Below are 16,140 nucleotides of genomic sequence, written 5' to 3'. Positions count from 1 at the left end.
ATTATTCCATGCCTTTTTTTGTGATCCATCAGCTTCATGATTTGATCACCATATTTAGAGTAAACTGATGGCAAAGAAGGCAAACTTAGGATTCAGAAAGAGTAACTTATGGTTACATGGTTTCATGCCGTATGATATCGCGATTCATCAACATCATGAGACTTTATTTAATCTCCATTATCTGCATATTTGACTAAATGGATCAGTTCATTCTGTTTGCACAAATATCTATCATTTTGATAATACAATCCTTGATGTAGATGGTAACTTAAGTTTAATGGTCTACTCTCTTGTTTATATAATTTACTCATCTTCTGCTATTTTTTGGTATTCTGAGACTAGGAATGTTACTGGTTTTCTTGCAATTTCCTTTATGAACAGAAGTTTTACTGGTTCTTTTGCAATTGACTTTTGACTAAGCTGGCAATTATACTTTTTATTTGATAATTGTACACTAACAGCTCTCTTCTTAAGCAGTGAACATGAATCAGGATCATTTTTGGGTTCCAGATCTAGGTCGTTCTCAATCAAGGTCTCCATCACCTGTTCGCAGATATCAATCAGATCGAGAAGCCATGATAGGTTACTTTGTCTGCTATGCCACTCAGATACGATTGTTGTTCAGTTCCCATTTTAATATCTTGCCATATTCTCATATAAAGACATGTTTCCCAGGGCAATGCAACAAATCCTGGAAATACACTTTATGTAACGGGTCTGTCCAGCAGAGTTACTGAAGAGGATCTTGAGATACACTTCTCAAAGGAAGGAAAGGTTCAGCGTACTTTTCAGATTAAATGGAGATTTTTCTCCTTCCCAGAGAATTAGATGGAGTTGAGTGTCATTGTTTCTCAGTTAGTTGAATGCTATTTAATTGTGGAACCACACACTCATGCCTCCAGAGGATTTGCATTCCGTCACCATGGGTAGCGTTGAAGATGCTCAATGTCGTATCAAATATCTGAACCAGTCCGTTTGGAGGGCAGATACATTACTGTCGAGAAGGTATAGCTCTCCACATGTTACTTGGATGGTAATGTCCTCTTCGTGCACTATCCCATATCCAGTGAAGCATCATCCTCACCGTCCATCACGATTCCGACATATCCCACCGTCGACGCGCGATCTGACCCGGGATCCCGGTTCCCACGAGAGTGTTCTGGCGGACTTTCTTACCTCTTTCCTCTTTTGGACATCTCCTCGCCCCCTATAAATAGCACAACCCCAATCCTCCGCATCCTCCACTCAGGATTCACCATTTGAAAGACGAGCGATGGATCTCTCGACGGCGTTGTGGACAGCGGCGGTTGTCGGCGCTGCTGCCGTCTACTGGTTCGTGTGGGTGATGGGCTCGGCGGAAGTGAAAGGGAAGCGGGCGGTGAACCTTAAGATGGGATCGATCCCGCGGGATAAGGTGCAGGACAAGTACAAGCAGTACTGGTCCTTCTTTCTCCGCTCCAAGGAGGACATTGCCGCCGCATCCGACGAGGACAAGGTCCCTGGCTTCGTCGACACCTACTACGACCTCGTCACTGACATCTTCGAGTGGGGATGGGGACAGTCCTTCCACTTCTCGCCCTCACTTCCCGGCCGCTCCCACCGGGAAGCCACCCGCATCCACGAGGAGCGCGCCGCTGATCTCATAGCCGCTCGGCCTGGCCAACGGATCATCGACGTGGGATGCGGCGTCGGCGGCCCGATGCGCGCCATTGCTGCTCACTCCGGCGCCGACATAGTCGGCATCACCATCAACGAGTACCAGGTCGGCCGCGCCCGCGCTTACAACCGCAAGGCCGGCCTCGACGGGCGCTGCGAAATCGTCTTGGGCAACTTCCTCGAGATGCCCTTCCCGGAAGCCTCCTTCGACGGCGCTTACGCCATCGAGGCCACCTGCCACGCTCCCCGCCTGGAGGACGTCTACCGCGAGATCTTCCGCGTGCTCAAGCCCGGGGCCCTCTTCGTGTCCTACGAATGGGTCACCACCGCGCTGTACCGGCCGGACGATCCGCGCCAAGTCGAGACCATCCGCTGGATCGAGCGCGGCGGCGCGCTCCCAGGCCTCCGCGCGCAGCATGAGGTGGCGGCGATAGCGCGCGAGGTGGGCTTCGAGGTCGTGGAGGAGTGCGATCTGTCGCTACCCCCGGCGGAGCCGTGGTGGACGCGTCTCAGGATGGGCCGCTTCGCGTACTGGCGCAACCACCTGCTGGTCTCCGCCCTCGCCGCGCTGCGCATCACCCCGAAGGGCGTTGTCGACCTCCACAAGATGCTTTGCGAGGCCACGGTCCACATGGCCGACGGCGGCGAGACCGGCATCTTCACCCCCATGCACATGATCCTCTGCCGGAAACCTCCCATCAATCAGTAACCACTCCATGGTTGAGCCAAGGTATGTCAAATAATTTAAAGGAATTGTATTAATATTCTATCAATCTATTTTAGATGGATTAAATATTATTTTTTATTTAAAATAAAAATAAAAAACTTAATAAGCTTATAGATTAATTCATCTAATCAACAACTAAATTTAAATTTTTTTAATATTATATATATATATATATATATATATAGTGGATTTATGAGATTAATTCATCTAATTCATAATTTAAATATAAAAATTTTAATATTATATATATATATATTTTTAATTTTTTATAAGTTAATAGATTTTTTGATCTAATCCGCAGTCCGTCTTTAATATTCAATTGGATTGAAAATTTCTTAATTTATCAAAATCATCTTCGACGGACTGCGGACCGTGCATCGTGAAACCCTTAACTCAGTTCAACTAAAATTCCACATATTAGATGGGACAGTCAATCAAAATAAAAAATATATGAAAAAATATTTATAATCCATCGAATTAGATCATTTCATAAATAAATATATTTTTAATTAAATTAATAAAAATTTAATTTTTATTTTCACACTTTATATATATATATATATATATATATATATATATTAGTCAAATTAATTAGTATAAAAAATCATAATTTTTATTAAAAAATACATATATTATAAATTCATAATCGAATTTTGAAATTTTTTTCATTTTCAATCCTTAGATCAATTCGAACCTGACACAAGTTAGTCCCTTGGGACTCCTAGTTTATGTGAGTTGACCGTTTAAATTTATTTTTAAATAGATTGATAAAATTTTAATTTAATTTATTTAAATTATTTGATGTGGAAAACATTTTGACAATTTAAAAGCCATTCTTTCTTATTCATCTCTTGTGCCTTGTATTATCGCAGATCGCATTCATCTCGAAAGGTATCGTACGGGATTCGATTATGGTTCTGCTGGTGAAACTGTAGATCTCCCTCTATGTCATATGTGCAAGTGTTTCCATCTCCATAAGTAATCCTAAAATTATAGATTTAAATTGTAAAAATAACCTTTTGCTATATAACAAGTTCAATGTGATCGTTCTTTAGAATCTCACATCTATGAGGATTTCTTATACCGAATTATCTTTTTTATGTTAATGATTTAGTTGGAGAATAAAATGACTTTCTTCAAATTAGAAATTAAAGGTATTTAATGGAAGGGAAATAAGAGTGGTCAGAGTTAAATGGAAAAAAAATATCTAGAAATAGCTGTCAATAGGCTGGGCGTCCGCCACGCGGAAAGCATCGCCAACGACGTCCACATTATTCATCTAAATAAACGGTTGGGATGGTTTGAAAAACAAAGAAATTATTTGGGCTAAAAAACAATTACAGCCTTACTATTTTTATTATTGATGTATAATAAATGAGTATTTTTCAGATTTATTTTTTATCGTGGATAGAAAATTTTTATGAGATGAATTCATTTGGAAAATTACTAATGAGTGGACGTCTTTTTAATTTATTTATATTTTTTAAACAGGACTTCCAACGGAAAAAAATAAAAATTATGAAAAGATTAACATGTGCGGTACTGAGAATCCAAGGAAGATATCTAAGTGGTCCCCCTCCTCGGTTCACTATCCCATATCCAGTGCGACATCATCCTCACCGTCCATCCACGATTCCATCCTATCCCACCGTCGATTACGCGAGATCAGGCCCGTGATCCCCGTTCCCTCGAGAGCACGTTTTCCGTGTCTTGTCCTCGAAGGGTTCTCCTCGCCCACCATAAATCGTAACCCTAATCCTCCTCTCAGGAGTCAGTCACCATTTGAAAGACGAGCGATGGATCTCTCGACGGCGATATGGACGGCGGCGGTTGTCGGCGCTGCTGCGGTCTACTGGTTCGTGTGGGTGATGGGCTCGGCGGAAGTGAAAGGCAAGCGGGCAGTGAACCTTAAGATGGGATCGATCACGCGGGATAAGGTGCAGGACAAGTACAAGCAGTACTGGTCCTTCTTTCTCCGCTCCAAGGAGGACATTACCGCCGCGTCCGACGACGGCAACGTCCCTGCCTTCGTCGACACCTTCTACAACCTCGTCACAGACATCTACGAGTGGGGATGGGGGCAGTCCTTCCACTTCTCGCCCTCACTTCCTGGCCGCTCCCACCGGGAAGCCACCCGCATCCACGAGGAGCGCGCCGCTGATCTCATAGCCGCTCGGCCGGGCCAACGGATCATCGACGTGGGATGCGGTGTCGGCGGCCCGATGCGAGCCATTGCTGTCCACTCCGGCGCTGACGTCGTCGGCATCACCATCAACGAGTACCAAGTCGCCCGCGCCCGCGCTCACAACCGCAAGGCAGGCCTCGACGGGCGCTGCGAAGTCGTCTGCGGCAACTTCCTCGAGATGCCCTTTCCGGAAGCCTCCTTCGACGGCGCTTACTCCATCGAGGCCACCTGCCACGCTCCCCGCCTGGAGGACGTCTACCGCGAGGTCTTCCGCGTGCTCAAGCCCGGCGCCCTCTACGTGTCCTACGAATGGGTCACCACCGCGCTGTACCGGCCGGACGATCCGCGCCAAGTCGAGACCATTCTGGGAATCGAGCGCGGCGACGCTCTCCCAGGCCTCCGCGCGCAGCACGAGGTGGCAGCGATCGCCCGCCAAGTGGGCTTCGAGGTCGTGGAGGAGCGAGATCTGGCGCTACCCCCGGCGGAGCCGTGGTGGACGCGTCTCAAGATGGGCCGCTTCGCGTACTGGCGCAACCACTTGCTGGTCTCCGCCCTCGCCGCGCTGCGCATCGCCCCTAAGGGCGTCGTCGACGTCCACGAGATGCTTTACGAGACCGCCCGCCACCTGAGCGACGGCGGCGAGACCGGCATCTTCACCCCCATGCACATGATCCTCTGCCGGAAACCTCCCATCAATCAGTAATCTCTCCATCAAACAAGCTACTCCAGAACCAAGATACAAATCTCCCTGCTTCAACTTATTAGTTCCAATTGTCAGGTTTCTTTTCCTTTTTCTTCTTCATCTCTGTTTTACGTTCATGATATGATCTCTGCAATTGTGTTTCCTAATTTAATGGCAGAACTTTCAAAACTCCCCATTTTCTCGCCCCTCCCATCTCTGATCCCTTCCGGGATGATACCTATGGAGATTGTTGCGCTGCAGGCTTGTCAGCGTCGCTTAGTTGGCAACGCCGTCCATATGCGTCTTCATTCTTTAGCTAAAGCCAAAAGCTGCGAACTGTAGTGGTGGGGATGAGAGCGCTGGAGCGCACTACATATTCGATCGCCTTTGTTTGAATAAATAAATTTATGCAGTTTTTTTTTTCTGATCATGAGCGACAAATCTGCGTCTTTCTCTATGCGATTGTTTGTTCCTGCACACCCTGCCGGCCCCATGTGCAAGCGATTAATACTAGAAATTTCCAAATCGTTGGGTTGATAATTATATTTTTTTAAAGTATTATTTGAATCACATCTATTTATTATTATTATTATTTATTATTAAATTAGCGTCCTCGCTGTTAAAGTTGTGGGCCACACCCACACGTGACCAACAGCGAAACAACCATCGATGGTCGTACCCGCGTCGTTACCTCTCTCGTCGTCGCAAACTATTTGTGGGGTCGCCTCCCGTGGAAAGGTGGCTTTCGGTGGGCCACCTTCTTCCTCGCTGTTCGTAGCTTACCTCCGTTCATCCACCTGGTCTCCTCCGCCGCCGCCGCCATCCCTGATCGGACTCCGGCATCGCCGCCCTGTCAGAGACGCCCGAAGGAACCACTCATGGCTGTATACCGGTAACTGGATTCCCCTTTTCTCCATCTCGATCGATGCTGAGATTTTAGGATTATGTAATCTGACAGCATCCGGCCCGCTTCCTCGTCAGGTGCTCCGGCTGCGGCGCGGATCTCAACCTCAGCGCCGCCCACCTGTACCCAACGGACGCGCCGTTCGAGGCCGGTAACAAGGGCACGCTCTCCTTCTCCTGGGTCGACGACGCCCTACTCCGCTTTGCCAAGGAGGACCGGATCAAGCCCTTCTTCGAGACCCCCAACTACTGGGGCATCCTGCGCCGGCGCACCCGCCTCCACTGCGACGCCTGCGGTCACCTCCTCGGTCACGTCTACGAGGACGGCCTGCCGGCGATGCGCGGCCCCGGCCAGGACTTCCCGCGCCCCGCCAGGTACCGATTCAAGATCAAGGCCCTCAATATATCTTCCTATTGAATTCCCCTCGAGACTTTTTTTCCCGCGCACAAAAATGGAATTCTCAAAATAAAAACCTATCGGGAATCTGCTGATTCGCGATTAGGATGAAGTAGGATTCGAGTTTGTTCGATCTGGTTCATGATTATTCGGATTTGGGTGTGCATATAGTGATGTTTAGGGTAGAAATTGATGGTGATTTCTTCGTTTTTCCTCTTATTTCTGCGTCTGAGATTTGCTTTCCATTTCGTGCTCGTTCAAACAGAGCCCCTATCGTATCGTGTACTCAACATATTATGTTTGATTCATGATAAATTACTTTCTGGCTATTTCTCTTTAGCTCTAGATTGTACTGGCTTGTGTTATTTTTATATCTCGTAAACCTGCACAAGGAAGAAAGCCTACTTTTGCATGATAATTGATAAATTTCTTCAGTTCTTTTCGTCTCTTGGTTGGATATTGTTTCTTGCATAAAAAGAATTTGAAGCAATCAATCGAAGAGATCAATTTAAATAAGGTGATACAATGTAAAAGATAATTTTCTTGTCATCCTGCTGTTCATCTTTCCATTTTCACATCTATCCCTTTAATTTATCATCCTTCTAAGAGAACAAGATCTTTAGGTCTTTTCATTTGAAAGAATTAAGTGAAAGGAGGAATGAGTAAAGTGATAAGTAAAAATATCAATTCAAAAATCAGTATGGATAAATGATTTCTTAGCCTTCATTGTTGGTCTTCTCAAATTGAACTTTTTCATAAGATTGTTTTCTTGATCTTATTTCTCCAGGTTCATAATCGACTTTGAGTGAAATCTGATTTGTCTTTTTCTCTACTGCTCTCTCATACTCACACCCCTCCCTACACCTCCCTTTCTCATGCACAGATTTAAAATTATTCATGCTTTGTATTTTTCCTCTAATTGCATGTTCTCCCCCCACTTTCTATCCTTTCTCTCATTTCTTCATCAGCAATAGTCCAAAAAGCTTTTGATGTTTCAATCCCTCTTTCTTTCTTTTTCCAACAATAAAATCTGGAATGGACTAAAAATTAGTTAAGCATCTCTCTGTTACAATCTACTTAGTGGAGTATAAAGGAGATTAGTGGAGGTCATGGCTTTAATTTTGATTATTAATCCTTTTGTATAAATGTACCAATGAAAAGACAAATTAAACCATTTTTATCTGCCCACTTGTCTATCCATCCATTCTCATTCATGTGTTATTATATACCCAATGGCATTGAAATATACTTTGAGATCACAATTCTTTTTTTTTAATCATCATGTTCACTTGTTTCCATTTAACTCATTCCTTTAGGAGTTGGGTGATCAAGTTAAAACTAAGATGTTGTTCTTTTCTTGTTCACTTTTCTCTTGAGTAGTATTGGAGAAACTATAGTTTAGTTAAAAGCTTAGGTCTCTTATTCGTCGGTGCATATTATCACCGGCCGAAAGACTCGTATGATTATACCGTTGGGAATGATTGGTATTGATCAAACACTAGGAATGAGGAAGCATTGTCCACGGGGAGATTCTGAAAAATGTGTCTCATTTTGCAATGGAAGGATAAGATACATGTAGAATGTAGATTAGAAACCAAAACCTTCAACATTTTCTGGCAGAGAAAATAAACAAATAACAAACTGGAAATGAATTAACAAAATAATTAAAGAATTAACTTGGCATCTACTTGGATAAGCTGTAAAAGATTGCTATCTGATATCATCAACTAGCACATCAGATTCCCCCTGTACCAGCATGTGTTTGCTCATGCTACTGAGCCAAACTTAATTATATGATTATTAAGTGACTTGTTCTGATTGCTCTATCATGAAGGACATAGTTAACCCTTGTTATTCTGATTATGGTCTGTAGATTTCACGTTGAGCATGTGGATATAATGGACAAACTCAGACTCATTCATTAATTTATTTAATAATTAATTACTTAGAATAATTAAAGATCAACATGTGGGTATGTCACCAAGCTTTTCTTTTTGACTTCTTCAGTTGATAATGATAATAATTCGAGTTATGACTTCTGTTAAGATAGTTGTTTTGTTACGTGTGATGCTGTTTTGTGATTGAGATTGATAAGGCAGGTTAACTCTAGTTGAACTAGGTTGTAAATCAGCCAAGCTAAACTTTATGGTACCTAAGAGTTTGATCGATCTCGGATATTAAAAAACAAGTTATTAAGCCATTTTACTGGGCACAATTAGTAATATAATTGTCATTGTAATTTAGTCAAATCATTAAGCTTTTATAAATAAAATGTATAAGAGCATTAAAGTACATATCATGGAGATGTTAGTAAATCATCACTTCTAGTTTGTTTATTATACTATTCTTTATCATTTATCATGATCTATCAAAAATATATAGTTTTACTTTAACATTATTGATAATTTATAAATAGAGTTGAAAGCATTTTGTTTTTGAATTTCATTAAAATTGTTCAACTTCCCCTCTCTCTAGTAACTAGCCATCAACAATCTAAATCAAATCTTAATCGAATCCAATGGTTAAAATCATATATTTGCACTCTATTTATTTCCATTATTTTTTAGAAGAACGACCAAAAGTCCCTAACAACTACTCGTATATATATGAGCCATGTAGCGAGAAACTTTGAGGTCAGTTCAAGAACCCTAAAATTGAAATCTGACCCACCACATCCTTATAATAATCTCACACGCTTTAATTAAAAAAGGATAAATCAGAGATTTTTATCCTAATGCAACAGCCCTTTCTCTCTAAATATTTCAGACGTAGATTTATTATTTTACAAATAAATAATTAATATTGTGATATTAAACATTTTAAATTATATTATGATAAAATAATTATTTTAATAATTTTATAGTAAAATAAAATATAAAAAAATAGACCTACTATGCTGGACCGGCTCCCTTTGCATCATTCATAAAGACTTCACTGCTGCTTTCTCCTCCACCACCACCACCGCCGCTGCAGCCTCTCTTTCTCTCTGGCTAGCTCGCTGCCATGATTCGCAACCACCGGCCGTCGCAGCAAGATAAGAACAAGAAGGGCAACCACTACGACGTCTCCGACCACCCCGCCAACACCCGAGGGGTCTCCTCCTCCTCCCGTGCCTCCCCTTCCTCCGCCACCACCTCCTCTGCGCACCCCACCTCCTCCCACAAGAGCCGCACTATCGAGGATGTGTGGAACGACATCAGCCTCCACCACGACGACAGCCACTGGCAAAGCACTCACCCCCTCCCCCACCGCTCCCTCCGCACCATGATCCTGCAGGACTTCCTCGCCGGCCCCCTCATCCGCCCTCCTCCCGCAGCCACCGCATTCGACCGCCCTCCCTCCGCTGCCGTCCCCCCCACCGCCCTCAGCCTCGAGATCCACCTCATCCCGCCCGATTCCATCCACTCCAGTTCCACCTCCGCCTCCGCCTCCGCCTCCGCCTCCTCCTCGTTGGTCTTCCCTGGTTTCTCCGACACCAACCCACCCCCGTCCCCCATCGGGCTCTTCTCCTTCTGCTCCAAGAAAAACCTCCTCTCCGATCCCCCCTCCGACTCCGGCGTCGACCGCCGCCACAAGCGCATGATGAAGAACCGCGAGTCCGCGTCCCGCTCGCGCGCCAGGAAGCAGGTCCCGTTCGACCCACCACCCGTTCGACGAAATGCCTCCTCCCCCCCGAGTTACAATTAACTTAATTCGGCAATTCCCCTGCAGGTTTACATCAACGAGCTCGAATATGAAATCTCGCATCTTCAGGAGGAGAATTCCCGGCTAAAGAAGGAACTCGAGAAGGTCATTTCGTCATGATCACTACTCATCATCGATCTCAACGCCACTCACTAACTTCACTATGTAATCAACTCCCCTCTTCTTTCTTTGCAGCTACACATGGCGATCGCCACCGATCAACTATTCCGCCAAAAGAACAAGCTGCAGAGGAGCTCAACTGCATCATTCTGAACATTCCCAAATGGTATATATATGTATATATATATATATATATATATATATATATATATATATATATCTAATCATCACTCGTTCCGATCGAAGAAGTACTCGCCCAATGTGAATACGCATTCGCAGGACACCTAAATATGTATGTATAATGATTGAATCAATCCGTGGTCCGGAGGAGGAAGAAATTGTGTGTTTGAAGAGATGATGCAGGAATGGCAATGGCCGGGAGTTGGGAGGCTGCCTGGAGTGGAGCAGGAAGAGCGAGGACGGTACGAAGCCTGAGAAAAGGCAAGATGATAATGCATGGAGTGATGGGACGTGGTACTCCAGTACCACTGTTCCTCTTATTAGGGTTCCTGCTTTATCTATCAGTTATTTAGTTTGTATGATCTCTATAATTATATTATTATAATATGCTTTGCTGGTTTGAACTTGGAATACTTAGTTTATTTTCTATCATTTTGATTGCAGCAATTTACTGAATTGAGTAGTGAATTTTTTTAAAATATTTAAAATATATTTTTATATTTATAAACAAAATTATTTTTACTTATATTCAATTGTCAGATTTTGAAATTGACATAATTGAGATAGATTGATGTGAGACACTCCAAAAATATTTAAAATTAATTTTATTTTTTTCTTACATCATGACTCAGATAGAAAGTTATAGATTTTTAAAATTTACACGATCTTGAGTTATTTTATCACGATCATATTAAAAGATTTAGGTTTCTTATAATGACTTATCAACGCCATTAAACGATTAATCTTAAAACTCTTATTTTAAACTATGTTAAAATTTTAAACATATCATTGAGTCATCAACTAATTTTAGTCAAAAAAAAAAACATCAAAGGACTTAAGACATTTTAGAAACTTTAAATAAAATTCATTGTACTCCTTGTCTCATTGTGAGTGTAACTATGTCGATGTTGGAATATAATTCAGTTAGTTATTATGAGATATATTTACTGTAGTGGTCAAATCTTGACGAAACTGAAGTAATATTTTTTTCTCGTAGTGATCAATTATAAATTTTCGATTTACTTCCTCATATATGGTCGTTGGATCAACCGTGTGTGACTGCTGGAGTAATGGATTTCACCTTTTACATAGTCAAGTGTAATCATGTCCTTGTAAATAGATTGAGATACTAAATTTATAATATTATATTGATGTGTTAAGATCAATCGATTGATGGTCTAGATTTGTGATAACTTGAAAAAATTAATAGTTGAATTAAATTAACTAGTTGGTAGTCGATTGTAAATGAATAACAATTGAATAATTATGTGTTTAGTATATAAAATTAGGTATATATTTTGAATATTATGAAAATTTGATTACCTAAATTCATCTTAATTGTGTTAGGATGATAATAAATTAAAGTAATATTGTTTATTATCCTCTCCCGCCATAAATTTGAGCTTGTCTCATTCTCGATGTCGTCGGACCTCCGAGCTACAACTTGGATAAGTGTTAATGTGGTTCCGCCATGGGTATTGACTTGTGTATATTGTCTTAAATAGTAAGAATTATATTGCAACAAGTTTTAGATGATATATACTTCTTATCATATTAGAGGGAAGACATGGCTACCTTTTTAGATGAAACAAGAGGACAGAAAATGAAACTCCACGAGGCGATTGATGATCGTTTTGTGAACTTTTTTTACCGATCGAATGCATTCGCCAAGCTAGACATGCCATTCCTTTAAATCCAACTGAAATATCATCAAACTGACTTTTGCTGAACCTTATTTAGGTTGATTTGATCTCTGACTGAAAGAGTGTTCTTTTTTTTTTCTTGTGGGAAACTTTATTATTGAGGATTTTAAAAATGTTTTTAATTAATTAAATTAATTAATTAATGTGAGTGAGGAGAGGAGAGGATAATGGCAGCTAGGTAGGGGAAAGTGACAAGTAATGTCAAACTTACTTTTGGCCTGTCTTTCACGACGAAACCAACGTGTAAAGGGGCAGTATCTTCCATCTTGCATTAGATTCCTTAGACAAAAGCAACTAGTGGTCCACTGTAGCAACCTACGTGTCGATTGCTTAGCTTGCTTCTTCATCCAAATTATGCTTGCTCTAAAATTGGAATATCCATAATCAATTTCCACGTTAATAGAAACATATATATATAAATATGCCTGCGACGTGCGAATAATTGATGATGCTAAGATACCACATCAGGATCTGGACTCTTCTGGTCCATCTCACTCACTTTTTAAATTTATTTATTTATTTCATGATTAAAATGTGGAATCGATGGTTAATCGATATAATTTAAATACCTTATATATATAAATATGTTATTTATCGAGGGGCAAAAGTAAAATCGTCATCACCGACAAATGTATCCTATTTTTCTATTTCTAAAATACCAATTGTTTTAATATTGATTAACAAATATTTAAATAATAGTTAAAACTATTTTAATTTAATCAAACTGATTTAAGTTGATTAAAAAGATCAAATGTTATTATAGCAGATTTAGTTAAAATTAAATGTATCAAAATTATTTGATGTCTTTAATAAACATTATTTTATATTAGAGTATTTTTTATTAAAATTATTCGTTATTATTATTAGTCGAATTGGCTCCAATAATACTGAAATAAAAATTATTTTTAAAATAAAAAAATAGGATGGATATATACATATATCCATCGTAGGCAATGGTTGAACACCTAATATTAAATTTGTTCTCTTTAATATTCATTAGCTTAAATTATAAATCATAAATTCTAAATCTTAAATTTTAAAAATAATTTAATATTAGATATTCATGGATTACTCACAAATAGATGTGAAGCATATATATATATATATATATATATATATATATATATATATATATATACACACGAAAATATTTTGTTATGTATGCATGTATCCATGAGCAATGACGGAGTCAGCCCGAGTGATTTGCTCGGGCTAATCTCCGACTTTGAACTGTTTTGACAAGATAATTGGGGCTGCCTCCTTCATTTTTTTGAAAAAAAGAAATTTCCTTCCCTAAATTTAATGCTTTTCACGTCGAGCTACCTGGGCTATAGCCCGGGTAGCATACAACATGACTTCGCCCGTGTCCATGAGCATCTAATATTTTTTTTTAATTTTTTAAAAAGGTTTAGGATATAATGTTTAAGATTTGAAGTTCAGCATTTAAAGTATAATATTTAAATTAAAAGAAGTGAAATTTAAAAAGATTACACGGAGTACTTATGAATATATATATATATATATATATATAATTATTCTATAAAAATGGAAAAGATAAATAAAATTCTATTAGGCATTAAAGGCTAATAGGTGAAGTAGGTAGGAAAAAAAGACATATTGAAGACTGAAATGAGAGTACATTTTAGAAGTAAAATGAACGTTTTCTCCTGTGCATGTTATTTGAGACAATAAAGTCAGCAAGAAAGAACTTGTTTAATAATAATAATAATAATAATAATAAATATTGAATTTGAGTTGTCGTTTTCTTCTGTTGCACATTATCCTACACCCACAAGCTACACAAAACACAATGTTTTTTCTTAATTTGATCTATCTGCCAAAAATTGTTTGTTCCTTTCAAGAAAAGTAAATGAATAAACACAATTTATGTCATAGATCAAGATATAAATAAGGACTGAGCAGTGCCTCCAATTACACACTACAAACTGAAAAAAAGGAGGAGCAAGCATGAAGGGAGCAAGAACTACATTGATCTCTATTTGCTGTATGCTCATCCTTTTGCTAGAGACCTCTCAAGCTGAGGAGACCCAGTGGCAAAACAAAACAAGAACTCCGGCGATACTTGTTTTCGGTGACTCAGTAGTCGACCCGGGCAACAACAATGCGATCGTCACTATGGTCATGTGCAACTTTGCACCGTACGGGCAGGACTTCATCGGAGGTCAAGCCACCGGCAGGTTCAGCAATGGCAAGGTCCCCTCTGACTTTACGGGTATGCAAAATCAATCTAGCCTGCCTCTATGAACTATCTTTCTTTGTTTCCTTTCCTCTTTCTTTCTTGTAATGGTTCAATTTTGTCTTGTTACAGCTTCTACTCTAGGAATAAAGCAATATGTGCCAGCATATCTCGGAACAGAGCTCAGCGCATACGACATCCTCACCGGTGTAAGCTTTGCCTCGGGTGGCTCCGGATACGACCCCCTCACAAGTGAACTAGTGGTATTCACATCTCTTGAATTATATATATATATGTTTAATTGTAAGATAACCTTGCACCAATGCACTTGATCCAGCAAGCCATATCGATGACTCAACAACTGAACTTGTTCAAGGAGTACAAGCAAAAGCTGAAAGAGATTGCAGGAGAGAAAAGAGCAAATGCCATAATCTCCAAGAGCCTCTACTCTGTGATCACAGGGACTGATGACCTAGCCAACACATATTTTACAACCCCTTTTCGAAGCGTAGAGTATGATCTGCCTTCCTACATCAAATTTGTGGTGCAACATGCTTCCAGTTTCTTGCAGGTGAGCTGATGACTAGTAGTCTTTTGTTCTTAACTATGATAATTATGCTTTAAGCTCGATCGAATGACACTGAAGAACCAATCCACTCTAGGAGCTTTATCATTTGGGGGCTCGAAAGGTGAGCATCACCGGAGTTTCTCCGATAGGATGTCTACCATCTCAAAGGACTTTAGCGGGAGGAATCGAGAGAGAATGCGTCACTCGCTATAACCAAGCTGCACTCCTGTTCAACTCTGTGCTATCGAAAGAGGTCCAGAGGCTGAATCATACTCTGCCGGGATCAGATTTTCTTTTCGTCGATATGTATGACATTTTGCTCGATATGATACAGCACCCAAATGCTTATGGTAAATTCGATCTGTGCCTGGCCACTGCATTCCATTCCTTCAACAGAACTAATCTTGCAGGATGCTCAGCTCTGACAATTGTTCATCTGGTGCAGGATTCGAAGTGGTCACAAGGGGATGCTGTGGCACAGGGATCTTTGAGGTCACAATGACTTGCAACACATTCACAGCAACAGTCTGTGAAGATGTTTCAAAGTACCTGTTCTGGGATACCTATCATCCAACAGAAAGAGCCTACAGTATTCTGATACAAAAACTTCAAACAAAGTATTATCCATTCTTTAACTGAAAGACAGTGAGTGATTAGTCATGCATGGACACAGTTATACAAATGTATGTATCATCTTGCTACAAAATATTATGATGGCAATTCTCTGTCTCTTCTCCTCCTCCTCTCCATGATATTGTTGAATGCTCTGAGATGACAGGTCTTTTCCACTGACATCCAAGTGATATTATTCGGGTGCTTTAAAATTTCTCAATATCATCAAGAACAGGAAAAAGTAACAATCTTTCTTAGATAAAAATTTGCATGAATGTAATGTCAACTTGCATCAGTAAAAAAGTAATGGTAGAATAAAGAATAAATCAAGTAGAAAGTCATTTAATCGAACCGATTCCAATTAGTAAAGATATTATTCAATCTATTTAATACTTAAAAGTCATTTTGTTGTCAATAATTTGTAGATTATAAAACCACAAATGATGGCATGAGTATGTTAGTAGTTTGTTAACAGTATGAGGCTTATGAGCGAGTTGTTGGTGGGCTGGTCGGCCCACTAAGAGCC

General features: G+C 40.4%; 5 protein-coding genes across 5 annotated transcripts; all 5 read left to right on the top strand.

Annotated features, from left to right (window-relative positions):
• The first annotated feature begins 1,044 nt into the window (after positions 1 to 1,044).
• Positions 1,045 to 3,440, top strand: LOC141840242 (24-methylenesterol C-methyltransferase 2-like). The gene is made up of 2 exons (XM_074728172.1): positions 1,045 to 2,386; positions 3,256 to 3,440. Exon 1 carries the CDS (start codon positions 1,274 to 1,276, stop codon positions 2,363 to 2,365), a length of 1,092 nt encoding a protein of 363 aa, XP_074584273.1. The 5' UTR covers positions 1,045 to 1,273; the 3' UTR covers positions 2,366 to 2,386; positions 3,256 to 3,440.
• A 690-nt stretch (positions 3,441 to 4,130) lies between these two features.
• LOC141838919 (24-methylenesterol C-methyltransferase 2-like) lies at positions 4,131 to 5,674 on the top strand. The gene is made up of 2 exons (XM_074726547.1): positions 4,131 to 5,346; positions 5,429 to 5,674. Exon 1 carries the CDS (start codon positions 4,180 to 4,182, stop codon positions 5,269 to 5,271), a length of 1,092 nt encoding a protein of 363 aa, XP_074582648.1. The 5' UTR covers positions 4,131 to 4,179; the 3' UTR covers positions 5,272 to 5,346; positions 5,429 to 5,674.
• Positions 5,675 to 5,771: 97 nt separating this feature from the next.
• On the top strand, positions 5,772 to 6,879 carry LOC141838921 (uncharacterized). The gene is made up of 2 exons (XM_074726549.1): positions 5,772 to 6,142; positions 6,232 to 6,879. The coding sequence occupies exons 1-2, from the start codon at positions 6,129 to 6,131 to the stop codon at positions 6,569 to 6,571; spliced, it is 354 nt and encodes a 117-aa protein (XP_074582650.1). The 5' UTR covers positions 5,772 to 6,128; the 3' UTR covers positions 6,572 to 6,879.
• Positions 6,880 to 9,553: 2,674 nt separating this feature from the next.
• On the top strand, positions 9,554 to 10,507 carry LOC141838920 (bZIP transcription factor 27-like). The gene is made up of 3 exons (XM_074726548.1): positions 9,554 to 10,177; positions 10,262 to 10,339; positions 10,430 to 10,507. Exons 1-3 carry the CDS (start codon positions 9,554 to 9,556, stop codon positions 10,505 to 10,507), a joined length of 780 nt encoding a protein of 259 aa, XP_074582649.1.
• A 3,682-nt stretch (positions 10,508 to 14,189) lies between these two features.
• Positions 14,190 to 15,731, top strand: LOC141841616 (GDSL esterase/lipase EXL3-like). Its single transcript, XM_074729795.1, has 5 exons — positions 14,190 to 14,470; positions 14,567 to 14,697; positions 14,772 to 15,005; positions 15,097 to 15,352; positions 15,448 to 15,731. The coding sequence occupies exons 1-5, from the start codon at positions 14,206 to 14,208 to the stop codon at positions 15,639 to 15,641; spliced, it is 1,080 nt and encodes a 359-aa protein (XP_074585896.1). The 5' UTR covers positions 14,190 to 14,205; the 3' UTR covers positions 15,642 to 15,731.
• Positions 15,732 to 16,140: the final 409 nt, after the last annotated feature.

Source organism: Curcuma longa, chromosome 11 (genome assembly GCF_044706935.1).
Source record: "Curcuma longa cultivar G26 ecotype Majalengka, Jawa Barat chromosome 11, ITB_CL_G26_1.1, whole genome shotgun sequence".
NCBI lineage: Eukaryota > Viridiplantae > Streptophyta > Magnoliopsida > Zingiberales > Zingiberaceae > Curcuma > Curcuma longa.
This window is presented reverse-complemented; position numbering and strand designations above follow the sequence as displayed.